The sequence below is a fragment of the Perca flavescens genome, chromosome 13 (genome assembly GCF_004354835.1).
Source record: "Perca flavescens isolate YP-PL-M2 chromosome 13, PFLA_1.0, whole genome shotgun sequence".
Lineage (NCBI taxonomy): Eukaryota > Metazoa > Chordata > Actinopteri > Perciformes > Percidae > Perca > Perca flavescens.
Window position 1 is genome coordinate 2,175,722 of NC_041343.1, and position 14,263 is coordinate 2,189,984.

Genomic DNA, 14,263 nt, shown 5'->3' on the forward strand with positions numbered 1-14,263 from the left:
AGTCTCATGATTTTGTTTTTCACATCTTCACTCATCCTTTCATTCAGCTGTTGCAGTTTTTCCCTCAGATATTCTAGGGATTTCATTTCATTCAAGAGTTGATCTTCTCTTATTTTCAGGTCAGACCTTTCTCCTTCCATTCTGTCCTTTTCATTTCCAGCATTTGTCTGTCCATGTCAGTACTATTCTTCTTCGATTGAGTTGGTTTCTTTCTACACTGATGATGTTCATGGCAGCTTCAACCTCTTCTTTCTTCCTGTTGAGATCCTTCCTCAAAAGTTCCAGTTCTTCTCTTTCTACCAATACACTGTTCTTACTGGTTTCCAGTTCTTGTGTTTGTCTTTTGAACTCTTCTTCCTTGAGTTGTTGTTCTTCTTGTTTTAAGGTAATCATGTTCATGACATTGTCAAGTTTGTCTCTTTCTGTCTGAAGCTGAAGGGTCAGATTTTTGATGTTGGTTTTCTGTCTGTTGATCTCATCAAACTGACTGTCTGCATGTTCTTTCTTCTTTTGTAGCTCAGTCGTTGTGATTTCCAGTTTTTCTTTTTCCTCTTTTATATCTTGTATCACTTGTTCTAATATGTCACTTTGTTTCAGGATGTCAGACCTCATCAGCTCCAAGTCCAATTTCTCTTTGTTCATCATCTCACTCTCTCTATCCAGATCCTCTCTGTCTTGCTTCTGCTCTGCCTTTAGTTCTATAAGATGTGTCTTTTCCAACTCAGTCTCTTGTTTCAGTCGATTGGCCATTTCTTGTCTCTGCATGACAATTTCTGACATCGTACTCTTCAACCCTTCTCTTTCTCTCTCTAATGTCTCAGTGTAAGATGACATATTTTCCTTAAGTTTATCCAGAACCTCATGCTTTTGCTCCAAAACACTCAACAGTTTCAATAAGTCTTCAATGTTTTGTTCCAGTCTCATGATTTTGTTTTTCACATCTTCACTCATCCTTTCATTCAGCTGTTGCAGTTTTTCCCTCAGATATTCTAGGGATTTCATTTCATTCAAGAGTTGATCTTCTCTTATTTTCAGGTCAGACCTTTCTCCTTCCATTCTGTCCTTTTCATTCTCCAGCATTTGTCTGTCCATGTCAGTACTATTCTTCTTCCGATTGAGTTGGTTTCTTTCTACACTGATGATGTTCATGGCAGCTTCAACCTCTTCTTTCTTCCTGTTGAGATCCTTCCTCAAAAGTTCCAGTTCTTCTCTTTCTACCAATACACTGTTCTTACTGGTTTCCAGTTCTTGTGTTTGTCTTTTGAACTCTTCTTCCTTGAGTTGTTGTTCTTCTTGTTTTAAGGTAATCATGTTCATGACATTGTCAAGTTTGTCTCTTTCTGTCTGAAGCTGAAGGGTCAGATTTTTAATGTTGGTTTTCTGTCTGTTGATCTCATCAAACTGACTGTCTGCATGTTCTTTCTTCTTTTGTAGCTCAGTCGTTGTGATTTCCAGTTTTTCTTTTTCCTCTTTTATATCTTGTATCACTTGTTCTAATATGTCACTTTGTTTCAGGATGTCAGACCTCATCAGCTCCAAGTCCAGTTTCTCTTTGTTCATCATCTCACTCTCTCTATCCAGATCCTCTCTGTCTTGCTTCTGCTCTGCCTTTAGTTCTATAAGATGTGTCTTTTCCAACTCAGTCTCTTGTTTCAGTCGATTGGCCATTTCTTGTCTCTGCATGACAATTTCTGACATCGTACTCTTCAACCCTTCTCTTTCTCTCTCTAATGTCTCAGTGTAAGATGACATATTTTCCTTCAGTTTATCCAGAGCCTCATGCTTTTTCCCCAAAACACTCAACAGTTTTAGTAAGTCTTCATTGTTTTGTTCCAGTCTCATGATTTTGTTTTTCACATCTTCACTCATCCTTACATCCAGCTGTTGCAGGTTTTCCCTCAGATATTCTAGGGATTTCATTTCATTCAGGAGTTGATCTTCTCTTATTTTCAGCTCAGACCTTTCTCCTTCCATTCTGTCCTTTTCTTTCTCGAGCATTCGTCTGTCCAGGTCAGTACTACTCTTCATCTCATTGAGTTGTTCTCTCTCTCCATTGATGGTGATCATGGCAGCTTCAACCTCTTCTTTCTTCCTGTTGAGATCCTTCCTCAAAAGTTCCTGTTCTTCTCTTTCTAACAGTACACTGTTCTTACTGGTTTCCAGTACTTGTGTTTGTCTTTTGAACTCTTCTTCCTTGAGTTGTTGTTCTTCTTGTTTTAAGGTAATCATGTTCATGACATTGTCAAGTTTGTCTCTTTCTGTCTGAAGCTGAAGTGTCAGATCTTTAATGTTGGTTTTCTGTCTGTTGATCTCATCAAACTGACTTTCTGCATGTTCTTTCTTCTTTTGTAGCTCAGTCTTTGTGATTTCCAGTTTTTCTTTTTCCTCTTTTATATCTTGTATCACTTGTTCTAATATGTCACTTTGTTTCAGTATGTCAGACCTCATCAGCTCCAAGTCCAGTTTCTCTTTGTTCATCATCTCAGTCTCTCTATCCAGATCCTCTCTGTCTTGCTTTTGCCCTGACTTCAGTTTGTAGAGATCTTGTTTGTACAACTCAAACTTCAGCTTCCATTGATTTTCCATGTTTCCTCTCTGGATGACAATGTCTGACAGTATACCTATCAGACTTTTCTTTTCTCTCTCTAACAGCTCACTGTATCCAGACAGGTTCTCTCTCTGTACATCTAGAGCTGTGAGCTTTTCTTCCAATACAGTGTACAGCATTACTACATCTTGATCGTTTTGTTTTAAGCTTTCCATTTTGTTTTTCACATCTTCTCTCATCTTTTCAGTTAGTTGTTGTAGTTTTTCCCTCAGAGTTTTTAGTGATTTCATTTCATTCAAGAGTTGATCTTCTCTTATTTTCAGGTCAGACCTTTCTCCTTCCATTCTGTCCTTTTCTTTCTTGAGCATTCGTCTGTCCATGTCAGTATTACTCGTCATCTGATTGAGTTGTTCCCTCTCTCCATTGATGGTGATCATGGCAGCTTCAACCTCTTCTTTCTTCCTGTTGAGATTGCTCCTCAAAAGTTCCAGTTCTTCTCTTTCTACCAGTACACTGTTCTTACTGGTTTCCAGTTCTTGTGTTTGTCTTTTGAACTCTTCTTCCTTGAGTTGTTGTTCTTCTTGTTTTAAGGTAATCATGTTCATGACATTGTCAAGTTTGTCTCTTTCTGTCTGAAGCTGAAGTGTCAGATCTTTAATGTTGGTTTTCTGTCTTTTGATCTCATAAAACTGACTGTCTGCATGTTCTTTCTTCTTTTGTAGCTCAGTCTTTGTGAGTTCCAGCTTTTCTTTTTCCTCTTCTATATCTTGTATCACTTGTTCTAACATGTCCCTTTGTTTCAGAATGTCAGACCTCGTCAGCTCCACCTCCAGTTTCTCTTTACTCATCATCTCCCTCCCTCTCTTATCATTGACCACATCAGACATTCTTTTTATACCTTCTACTTTTAAGACCACAGTGTTCTTTGCACTTTTTTCTTTATTTGGTTCCAGTTTTCCTCTTTTTGCCTGCTCAATCTGTTTAAAATGCAGCATGTCATTGTCTTCTTCTTTATGTTTGATTTCTTCTAGCTCTTGAATTTCTTCATGGGCATCATTTTTCATTTTGACAGATTTAAATTCATGTTTGTTTCTCAACTCAATTGGATCTGGAATGTTTGTGACTATTGCCATCCTGGACTCTTTCATTACATCTTTGCTCCTGTCATTTTTTCTTTGCATCTTCAATTTCATGATCTCCAGTTCATCCCTCTCTCTGTTAATTCTCTCAAGTCGCTGGTCGAGCTCTTTCTTTCTCTTTTGTGTCTCCCTCTTGAGGATGTCTTTTTCACCTTTGACCTCAACCCATATCCTTTTACCTTCCTGCTCTTTGCGAATGCCTTTTCTGATCAGCTGTTGATTTTCTCTTTTGCTGATCTCCAACTCAGTTTTCAACACTTGCATCTCTCTTCTTTCCCTTTTAACATATTCTAGTGTGATTTCAAGCTCCTGTTTTTGTTTTTGGATATTGTCCAGTATGTGGACCATTTCATCCATCTCTGCTTTTGCTTGAATTGTCATTTTTTCAAAGTCTGTCTTTAGCTGATATTTTATGCGGCTCATGTTACCTCTTACAGTGCTGTTCTGAGCTTTTAATGCTTTGAGCCCTTCTTTTTGTTTCCCTAAATGAACATTTACATTTTCCAGAATTCCAATTTCCCTCCTAATTATTTCCAAGTGTATATACATCTTTTGTCTCCAGTTTTGAAGGTCAATAATGGTATCTGTGAATTTTGAGCTTTGGTGTATTATTTCAACTTTCTCCTTGATGCTTTTCACCTCTTGCTGTTCCACGCTTTTTTTTTCATGTTCTCTGTTTACTTGGAGAAGAGTGGTCTGGTCTTTAATTCTCTGCTTTTCCTCAGCCAGCTCCTCCTCCTGCCGTTGCAGTTTTATCCTCAACATGTCTGACTCATCCCTCTCTCTCAAAGTTTCTTCCAGTCTTTGGTCTAATTCTCTTCTTCTCTTTTTAGTCTTTCTCCGCAGTACCTCCTTTTCTCTTTGTATGTCATTCATCTTTATTTCACATTCCTCATTTTTCCGCCTGCTTTTTCTAAATATCTGTTCACTTTCTTTTTTCTTTATTTCCAGCTGTGACTTCAGCAGCTCCATTTCTCTTATTTGTCTTTTGGTCATTTGCATTTTGTCATCAAGCTCCTGTTTCTGTTTTTCTACTCTCTCTCTTAAATGGTTCATCTCATGTATTTCTGCCTCAGCTTTTTGTCTTTCTATTTCCACATTCTCCCTCTCAACTAGAATCTGTTGTTTCAGAATATCAATCTCTTCTCTTTCAATCTTTTGTTTTACTTGCTCACTTAAGGCCTTTTTAAGTTGTTCAATTTCACAGTTTTTCTGATCCAAACTGTCCATTGTCAGTTTTATATCCTTCTCCAGTGTCTCCTTTTCTGATCTGAGTCTTAAGATTTCATTTTCCATTTCCTCCATTTCTTTGACCATTCTGTTCTTTGTCATTTTGTCCTGTTCTGTATCTGTTTCCGCTCTGTCAGTTTTCTTTATGTCTCCCTTCTCTCTTTCAGTACTTTCCAAGGTAGATTCTCTATCCTTTGTCTGCATGTTTTCAGTGATACATTTTTTAAGGTCTGCTCTTTCCTGCGATATTAAAGGATGAATGTTTTCCAGTTCTTGTTTTGTATCATGAATCTTATAGTTCAGGTCTTCCAACTGTCTCCATTTTTCTTCAGCCACCTTCAAAATAACCTCTATGTTTAGCTTACTTTTCTGTCTAGTCTTAGCAGCAATTTTCTCAGCAGTGCTCTTAACTTTTGCCAATTTCTCAAACGTCTGCTCATTCACTGCAGTTTGTCTCTGCATTTTTATTTTAAAAATGTCGAATTCATCTCTCTCTCTCAAAGTTTTATCAAACCTCTGATCCAGTTGTTTTCTCTGCTTTTTCACTGCAGTTCTCATTAATTTCATGTTGCTCATTTCTTCTTTCAGATGCATTTCACGTTTCCTCATTTCAGTTGTTACCAGTTTCAAAAGCTCTTGGAATTGTTTCATGTCTTGTAGCAATCCTTCAGTTTCACTGTCTTTATCCTTATGATCCTTGTTGATATTCATTTTTTCAGCTTGGTTTTCAAGTTGTAGGTTTACTATTTTTATAATTTCTTGTGTTCTATAAATCTCTGCCCTGAGTATTTGTATATGAGCACTTCCTGTGTCCATTTTATCAGAACCTCCATCTATCTCCTCAGTATGTGTCTGTATATTATCTCCTGACTCCTGACCTTGTTTTTGCTTCTGAACATCATTAATACCGTCTTGTTTCACCTTATTTCCAATCTCCTGGTTTAGTATGTTCACTTCATATGTAACTACTTCATGTTTAAAAACATTGGTGCTTTCCCAGACTGTAATTTGTAACCCATTTTCAGTCTCTGGTTTCTGGCTCTGTAGGTCATTTATTTCCATAATGAGCCTTTTGATCTCTTGATTTTTTTCCTCCATGTTCCCCACAGCATATTTGATTTGCTCCCGTATCTTCTCCTCTCTCTCCTTGAGTTTGGACATCTGCTTTTCCACTTCTTCCACTTCTCTTACATTAATCACTAATTCTGTCTGATCATCATCCATTGATGTTTCTTCATGAATTTCTGTCTGCATCTGTAGGAAAACATTGTGCTCTTCCTTCATGTCCACTGCAAAAACATTGAGTTCTTCTCTCTGTTTATGCTCTGAATGCATATGCACCTGATCTTTTATTTCTTCCCTTTGACGCTGGTCTTCTAATGTTATAGATTGTTGCAAAGACATGGACTCATTTGTACTTTCATCTTCTACTCCTTCTTTGTCTGTCGGTTTGTCTGTGGTCTGAATTTCAAATGTTTGATCTTCAAGAGGGTCTCGGTCGGTTTCTTTGCATGGTTCGTGAAGGTTAGACGTTTTTCCTAAAAAAGTCTTTTTGATTGCAGATTCAGTCATTATCCATTTGCTGACCTGAGTTTTCATGGAAGTCATCTTATCCTTCACCAAAAAATATAATAAGTAATTGTAATTAGTTAGTAAAAGTTAGGTCAACAATCCAAATAACTCCCCAATGTCAGTTTTGTGATATTCTTTTTCATCATTGGTTATAATAATAGTAGAGTACTTCCTTAAATAAAACTTATGGAAAGGCAACTTAACATGTTTCTCTAATGGTTGTGGTTAGGGATCTTTCAGAATCTTATTTTTTTTAGTACTAATATTTACAAAGAACACGTAAGAAGTCAAAAAGAGACTTAATATATATATATGTGAATGGGTCTAGTTCAGATGCATGATGTAATGAAATTAAACAATTTTGAGAGCTACTTTTAAGCCGGCTGTGCTCAAAATCCTTTTCATATTATTTTGAAACCAAATCCTCATAATGTGGGGAAATAATAATACTATAAGGGTCGGACAAAGTTGAGTCAAATTAATATTAATATGAGTAATATTAATATATTTCAAAGGATAGGAACGTCTTTTGATATTCTTTTTTTGTACTCTTAACCAATCCCATGTGCAGACTCAAATCAATAACAAATTAAGTGAGCCCCACTGGGTGATGTGTTCCTTTATTACCATGAACGTAAGAACCACTGACGTAAGAAACTATATATGCAAGGTGTTTTTTAAAGATGTACATCTTCAGCAGGAACCAATGGGCTTGGGGCTGAAATACACAGATAGAGTAGGGAAGTCAAACAGTATTGAGAGACAGAATAACATATTGTTGATTTAGCTCTTTTCATGGAATTTATCTACAATAACAACGTAATTTATATAGAATATATTTAGAGAGACTATATCTAGCCAAAAAATCAAAATCATGCAGTATACCAGATTTTCCTTTTGCACCATTGTCTTATATCAAGCTAGCTAAGCCCATATTGACTCTTATATTATCCCTGATTGACATATGCTTATTGTTGTCAAAGTTGCTTTAATCTTAGAACTAAATTACTGCATTACTTAAAACTTGAAAAGCTGAGCTCTACACACATTCCTAAAAGGCCTTGACAGCTGCACATAACATTAAAGCCTCTTCCAAAATGTGTTGTACTTATTGGCACTTCACTTGGATGTTTAAGTTTTATTAAGTAGGGGGGCTGTTTTGAACTTGAAGTAGGAGATATGTTTTTTTCCAACCTAAACCCTAGTTTCCCATGTTTTGTGTCTAAGTGACTAATGGGAACAACAATCTTTGAAACTGGTCCAGTATTAAGCGGGACAGCAGCAAAACAAGCTACAATGTAAGTTATCGGGCAATTGTGCACCAATTCAATTTACGTCCACAAAAAGTGCTTGTTTTGCCACTGACATGCTCAGATTATTGTGTCTGTATAAGTGTATAAGTGTCTGTGTATAAGTGTCTGGCAACATTATGGAAAGGATCCCTACAGAGATAGACATTTTTGTTAAAGGTCCCAGGTTTTGAAAATTTCACTTTATGAGGTTTTTTAACATTAATATGCGTTCCCCCAGCCTGCCTATGACAGAATGGCGATATTGTGACATTGTGGGACTGGCTCTAGTGGCTGTAATTCTGCACCAAGGCTGAATTTCGGGAAAGATACTTCAGATAAAGTATTAGACCACTAAGGTCAATATAAAAGCATCCAAAGAGCACCATGTCATGGGACCTTTAAAGATTAAGATCCTTTTTGTTTTACATGAAACATCCTCAGAATCGTTATCACCAAACCCACCAGACTCCATTTAGATAAACAGTTTTAGTATGTCTAGAGCCAGCTTATTTCCACACGTAAATGGGTGAATTATGGGTTTACTGTATTTCAACTAAACCAGAGTGGTGATTGTTGGAACAACAAGACGAACCACCACGGCTTTTATTAGTTTTATTTTGTTTCTGTCAACTTTGAATGAAGTGTATTTTACAATTATAAAATTACTGTTTTCTTTATTTTTTATTATACAGTATATATTTTGTTTATTTGGTGATAGCAAATCTGGGGATGTTTTGATGTACTCTCACTCTTTAAAAAAAAGGTTGACCTCTGTAGGAAACCTTTCCATAATGTTGTCAGACACTTAATAATCTGAGCATGTCAGTGGTAAAACAAGAACTTTTAGTGGACGTAAATTGTCCCCATATGCGTAAATACCCAATAACTTACATTGTAGCTTGTTTTCGCCTCTGCCGTCTTGCTTTAATACTGGACCAAAAAAAAAAAAATTGCAATGTTACCCTTGAAGACAATACTGTGACTGGGCTTGGGCTGGTGTAAACATCTCCAAACCGGTTTAATATCAAGCAAAAAATCGGACTAAATCGGTATAACAAACTTGTCTCAGCCACTCCCAAGAGAGACTGATGAAAGAGCCCACAATGAGTGTAGCGACATAGCGGTGGTAATGCACCTCTAAGCCATGACTCTTTACCTGAAGTAAGCTTGAACAACCACTTTGGTTAGGTGTTTTCACTTTGCCTCGTCTTTTTCAGCTTATTTCTCTTATCAGTTTATAATCCGAAATGTTTCCATATCAACGGTGCGGTTTTAATTTTCTTTGAGACTTACTCTGCCCAAGATAATTCTTCTCACCCCAAAAAACAAATTAACTTACTAACAAACAGAACATGCACCGTTCCCACTCCCACCGTTACTGAAATGTGATCTTCAATGCTGGCCCACTCAGCAGTGAAGTGCTGTCAGAAGTTCATAAACAAACATAACTTTATGTTAATCACATTGACATATTGCTTATTACCAGTGTTAGGCAAGCTGAAGTTACATGAAGGTAACATTACTCCACATTAAATGATGCTATACACTGAAACTAATGTTAGCCCCCAAATAAATGTAGCAACCTAAGCTAAAGCAATGTGGCAAAAGTAGTTTACTACATCAGAGCTATTAGCTCAGGGAAATGTAGCTTGTGTGGACGCTACTGCACTAACGTTACTTAATAAATAAAAGACTTAAACTACTGAAAAGCTATTTGATTTAAAAAACTGCAACTCACTGCTTGCAATACAAGTTAGATTTAGCGCTTTGACAGCGTCGGCACTGGTTACTAATGTAGGCTACTTTTTTATTTGCCAGAAGGTGTCAAAGTGACAAATGCCAGTTCAGCAAATCAAACCGATTTAGCCTTGTACACCGACCCACTGACCCAACTCTAGTGGTGACAAAATATTAGTCCTACAATTTAGGAAAATAAAGATATATTGGCAGAGTGTATCAATGATCTATGCAATGCAATCAGTGGAATTACCACTTCAGTGGAATGTTTAATTATGGTGATTTTTATTCTTCTGCTGAGTCAAATATCAACTGTGAATGAATGAGTGGTTTATTATAGAGTGTCAGGATGTGACCAGACAAGGACAACAAAATTACGAAATTATGTGTCTTCTTTGAAATGATTATGATGGTATAAAACAATTCTGGGGAAACCTGGTGAATACCTGGACCCTGGAACTGACACAGCTAAATATAAAGCCATTTGTAGTGGCTATTCCATTTCAAAATGATAGCCACTGCCCCAGCAATAGAAGAGTGGTTTTAACGCACCTTTGTTGTTGATCCAGGCATGCGGTCGTTGTTTGAAAATAATAATTAAACACAAATATCCTACCTATAATAAATCTTTATGATCCTACCAAAACGTTGTAGGCTAATATTGCATGTGTGTGAATCAGAGAAAATAAACAATACTGATGGTTTCTTAAATGATATCAAATAAGATGAAACAGGATGACTAGATGTGGTTAAAAATCTGTGTTTGGTCTCAACTAAAGCTAGGACTTCTAAAAAAAAAAAAACTCCACCCGTGTTTCCAACTTCCCTTTATCAATTATACCAATTGCTATGGTGTTGCCGATTTGCCAATCGGTGGCCTAGCTATCAATCAAAATCATCACTATAACCAAAATATGAGAAGTCTTCAAATAATATCTATTGTTCTTTAAATATAAACAAAAACTGTTGTTTTGGCTTCTACACCATTGTTAAGTATATTAAATACAACTGTACTTTTCTGCTACGACTAGCTTAAATGTGGAAACATTTAAAGTGATGATTCGGAGTAATTTACCCTAGGGTCCTTTGCACCATGACCTCGAGCCAAACACCCCCCCAGAAGCTTATTTCACCTGGGTCTAACATTGGGCGAGTTAGCGTAGAGTAGCGTTAGCCGCTGAATCTCTTAAATGACCCCACTAATAATGCCCGAAATGATACCAAAGGTCTACACTAGTATATATAGGTTATGCACTCATAAAACGATGGATTGGAAAGTTTGTAAGTACACCAGAAGTTTATGTAAATAACACTTGCCTGCTGGCTTCTGCTCTCTGCTGTTGTTGTTGCTGCTGTGAGACGAGTGCTTAGGGACGTCTACAAATTACAACACCGAAAAGAGATGCAACAAACATATTTTTTAAATTACCTTATTTTTTAAAGTAAGTGCTGTTATATAACTAGCAGGAGACAAGTAACAACTGAGGTAAGTTTGGAGACATTACTTTATTTAATCATTAAATTAATAAATATTTTTGGTGTATCTCTTTTCGGTGTAGTAATTTGTAGACGGCCCTAAGCACTCCTCTAAATGCAGCAGCAGCAGCAACAGAGAGCAGAAGAGAGCAGGCAAGTGTTCATAAACTTCTGGTGTACTTACAAACTTTCCAATCCATCGTTTTATGAGTGCATAACCTATTTGTACTAGTGTAGACCTTTGGTATCATTTCGGGCATTATTAGTGGGGTCATTTACTTAGATACAAAGCGTGGGTCCATTAGCCCCCGCGCTAAGCTATTCAGCGGCTAACGCTACTCTCTACGCTAACTCGCCCAATGTTAGACCCAGGTGAAAAAAGCTTCTGGGGGGGTGTTTGGCTCGAGGTCATGGTGCAAAGGACCCTAGGGTAAATTACTCTGAACCATCACTTTAAGCTAGTCTATTACTGGTCCAAGATGAGAAAATGAGAAAAAATATTTACTTACCATGTACTTTTTGACCTCTTCCTTTTTCTGATCCATATTCGTTTGGGCTTTGACCATCTCCTCCCTGGTGTTGTCCATCTTTCGGATTTCTTCTACTTGCATCACTCTTTTCACGTCAGTGTTCACTTTATTCTTAGTGTTTGAGTCCATGTTGTCTTTCTCAAACAGGGTTTCTTCATGTTGTACCTGCTGAAGTCTTAGCTTGTGCTTATCAAATCTGTCCTGCATGTTCACCTCCAGCCTCTGCTCTGACCTCTGCTCCTCAGTCTTGTTTTGTCTTTCTTTCACATCTGGTTTACAATGGCCAGTCTCTTCCGTCATCTTGCTGATCTCTTCCTTTTTTCTCCTGCTCATTCTTATCATTTTTACTAGATCTTTTTTTTTTAGTTCAATCTCAGTGTTCATTATTTCCATCTCTCTTATCTCTTTCTTTGTTCTTTGTAACTTGTCATCCAGCTCCTGTATTTGCCTTTCAGTACTTTCCCTTACACACTTCAGTGAATTAATTTCTGCTTTAGCTAACTGCCTGTCTCTCTCTATGTTTTTTCTCTCACTCTGTATTTTAGTTTTGATTTTTTGAATCTCATCTCTTTCAGATTGGACCTCGGCTAACTTTTTCTCTATGTTCTGTTTATCCCTCTGCATATCAGCATTCACCTCTGTTTCCCACTCTGGTGTCTTCATGCTTACGTCTGTGTTTTCTCTTTGATTTTGAGAGTCAGAGCTAATATTTTCCACTCTGCCTCTTTTTGTCTTTAGCTCCTGCTTCCCTCTCACAGTCATTTCCATTTGTTGTTCACTGTCTTCTAGCACATCCCAAAGTTTCACCATCTCTTCCTGGATTCTGCTGAGTTTGATCTTAACAGTGTCAAATGTGTCTTTATGTTCTTTCTGCATTTCTATGCTTTCCATCTCTGGGGCAGCGGCTTTCTGCTTTTTAATAGCTCTTTGAATATTTACATTCATAATATGTTTGATGTGCTCAATTTGATCTCTATGTTGTAAAATGTCTTTTTTATTTCTCTGTAACTCTTGATTTATGTCTGCCATATTTTTCTCCATTTGTTCCTTTGCCTGCTTTACTTCAAATACTATTTTCTTATTTTTGTTAATTAGACTCAGCAGACTGTCAGCCTTCAGCCTTTCCATTATCTCCTGCTTTCTCTTTATTTGGTCCATGGGTTCTTTGGGTTTCTTACTTTCTTGTGATTTTGTTAATTCCATCTTGTGTCGCTCATTGATGAGCTCATTACGTCTTCTTTCCAGAGTTTCCCTCTCTTGGTATATTTCAGTCCGCATTTTCAGAAGTTGCATTTTTTCTTGAGCGGCTTCATTTTTATTCTCCTCAAGTATCTCAATAACATTTTCTATCTGTGATCTCAGTCTTTTTATTAATAAGCACTGCTCATGTTTTTCAGCTGTGAGTCTGTTAATGTCTTCCTGTTTCTGCTCTGTATTTGTCTTCAGGTAATCAATTTCATTTCTCTCTCTTTGTGTTCTTTCCCAAAGTTGTTCAATCTCCCCCATTGCTTGACATGTTAATTGTCTTTGTCTTTTAATAGTCTCCCTTATGTTGACTTTAATTTGTTTGTCTTGCTTGCTGTTTTCCATGGTCCACTTCTGTTCTGTTTGGGTCATCCTGCTGTTATGTTGTCTTTGCTCTGTTGGTCAAGAAAATGTACAGAATATCACTTGTCACTCCACACTGCAACGTTCATATTGTGTTAAACCAGGCAAGAAAAAAAACTCCATTTTGACTACAAATGAGATAATGAAAAAAGTACAGAGCCAATTTGAAAAAAGCACATTTCCAGCATGTTTATCCTCTTTAGTTGAAGCTACCTGGCAGAATTTCATAAAAAGGGCTACTCCTCAACCGTGCCTCTTCTGACATTACTATAAATAGGCCTACCTACCTAACCCTCTCGTAGGCGTAATTTACAGGGGGATAATCAAACATATCTTAAATCAAATAATCAAAACTGGCCATTTTATCCCCCCAAAAATATTATTATGATGATGAATGTAAAATATTAACTGTTATAAAAGATAAGTGGTTGGCTTTCTCGATTCAGTGTAATTAACAAGCAAAGAAACAAAAATTTAGCAGTTTTAGCTTTCCAATGATGCTTTTGAAAGTTTTTGACCAATCATAGGAGTTGCTTTCAGGGCCCGTGAAATAAAGTCGGAAAAATAGATATTTGACCGATCCACAATGCTGCAATATTTTTTTTGACAGAATAGTATGGAATTAAATGCAGTTGAATAATAGTATGACTATCAAATGGCTGAAGATCAATTTTACTAATACTGGAACAACAGATTTGATTCATTACAAATGTGGTGCAAAATAAATGATCAATGCTATTGAACTGAACACATTTTGCTGTGGCTCTTAAAATTAATGTGAAACAGCCTATTTGGGCATTAATGTCCCGGGACGTCCCTAGTTGGAGTCAACTTTCGTGTTTTTAGTACAGTTAGTTTTTCCAACTGATGCAAACCGTATGGGAGAACAAATTAACTGTAATGACCACATTTTCAAGTGGACTTGGGCATGGATGTGTTCACACTTATCAAACGATCAGGACTTTTTTATATTTTATACTTTGAATTGTCACTTGTATTTCCTTCACATAAATAAAGCTTCTTTTTAATTTTCCAGAAGGTGACATAGTGACAAATGCCAGTTCAACCGATTAGCATAAAATTCAACCGGTTAAGCCTCTACACCTTACTGGAGCGGTAAAACCTGAAATC

General features: G+C 36.9%; 1 protein-coding gene across 1 annotated transcript; it reads right to left on the bottom strand.

Moving 5' to 3' along the window:
- Nucleotides 1-150: 150 nt before the first annotated feature.
- On the bottom strand, nt 151-11,866 carry LOC114566963 (trichohyalin-like). The gene is made up of 3 exons (XM_028595837.1): nt 11,504-11,866; nt 6,025-6,171; nt 151-3,996 (listed from the first exon to the last, which is right to left on the bottom strand). The coding sequence occupies exons 1-3, from the start codon at nt 11,864-11,866 to the stop codon at nt 151-153; spliced, it is 4,356 nt and encodes a 1,451-aa protein (XP_028451638.1).
- Between the last annotated feature and the right edge of the window lie 2,397 nt (nt 11,867-14,263).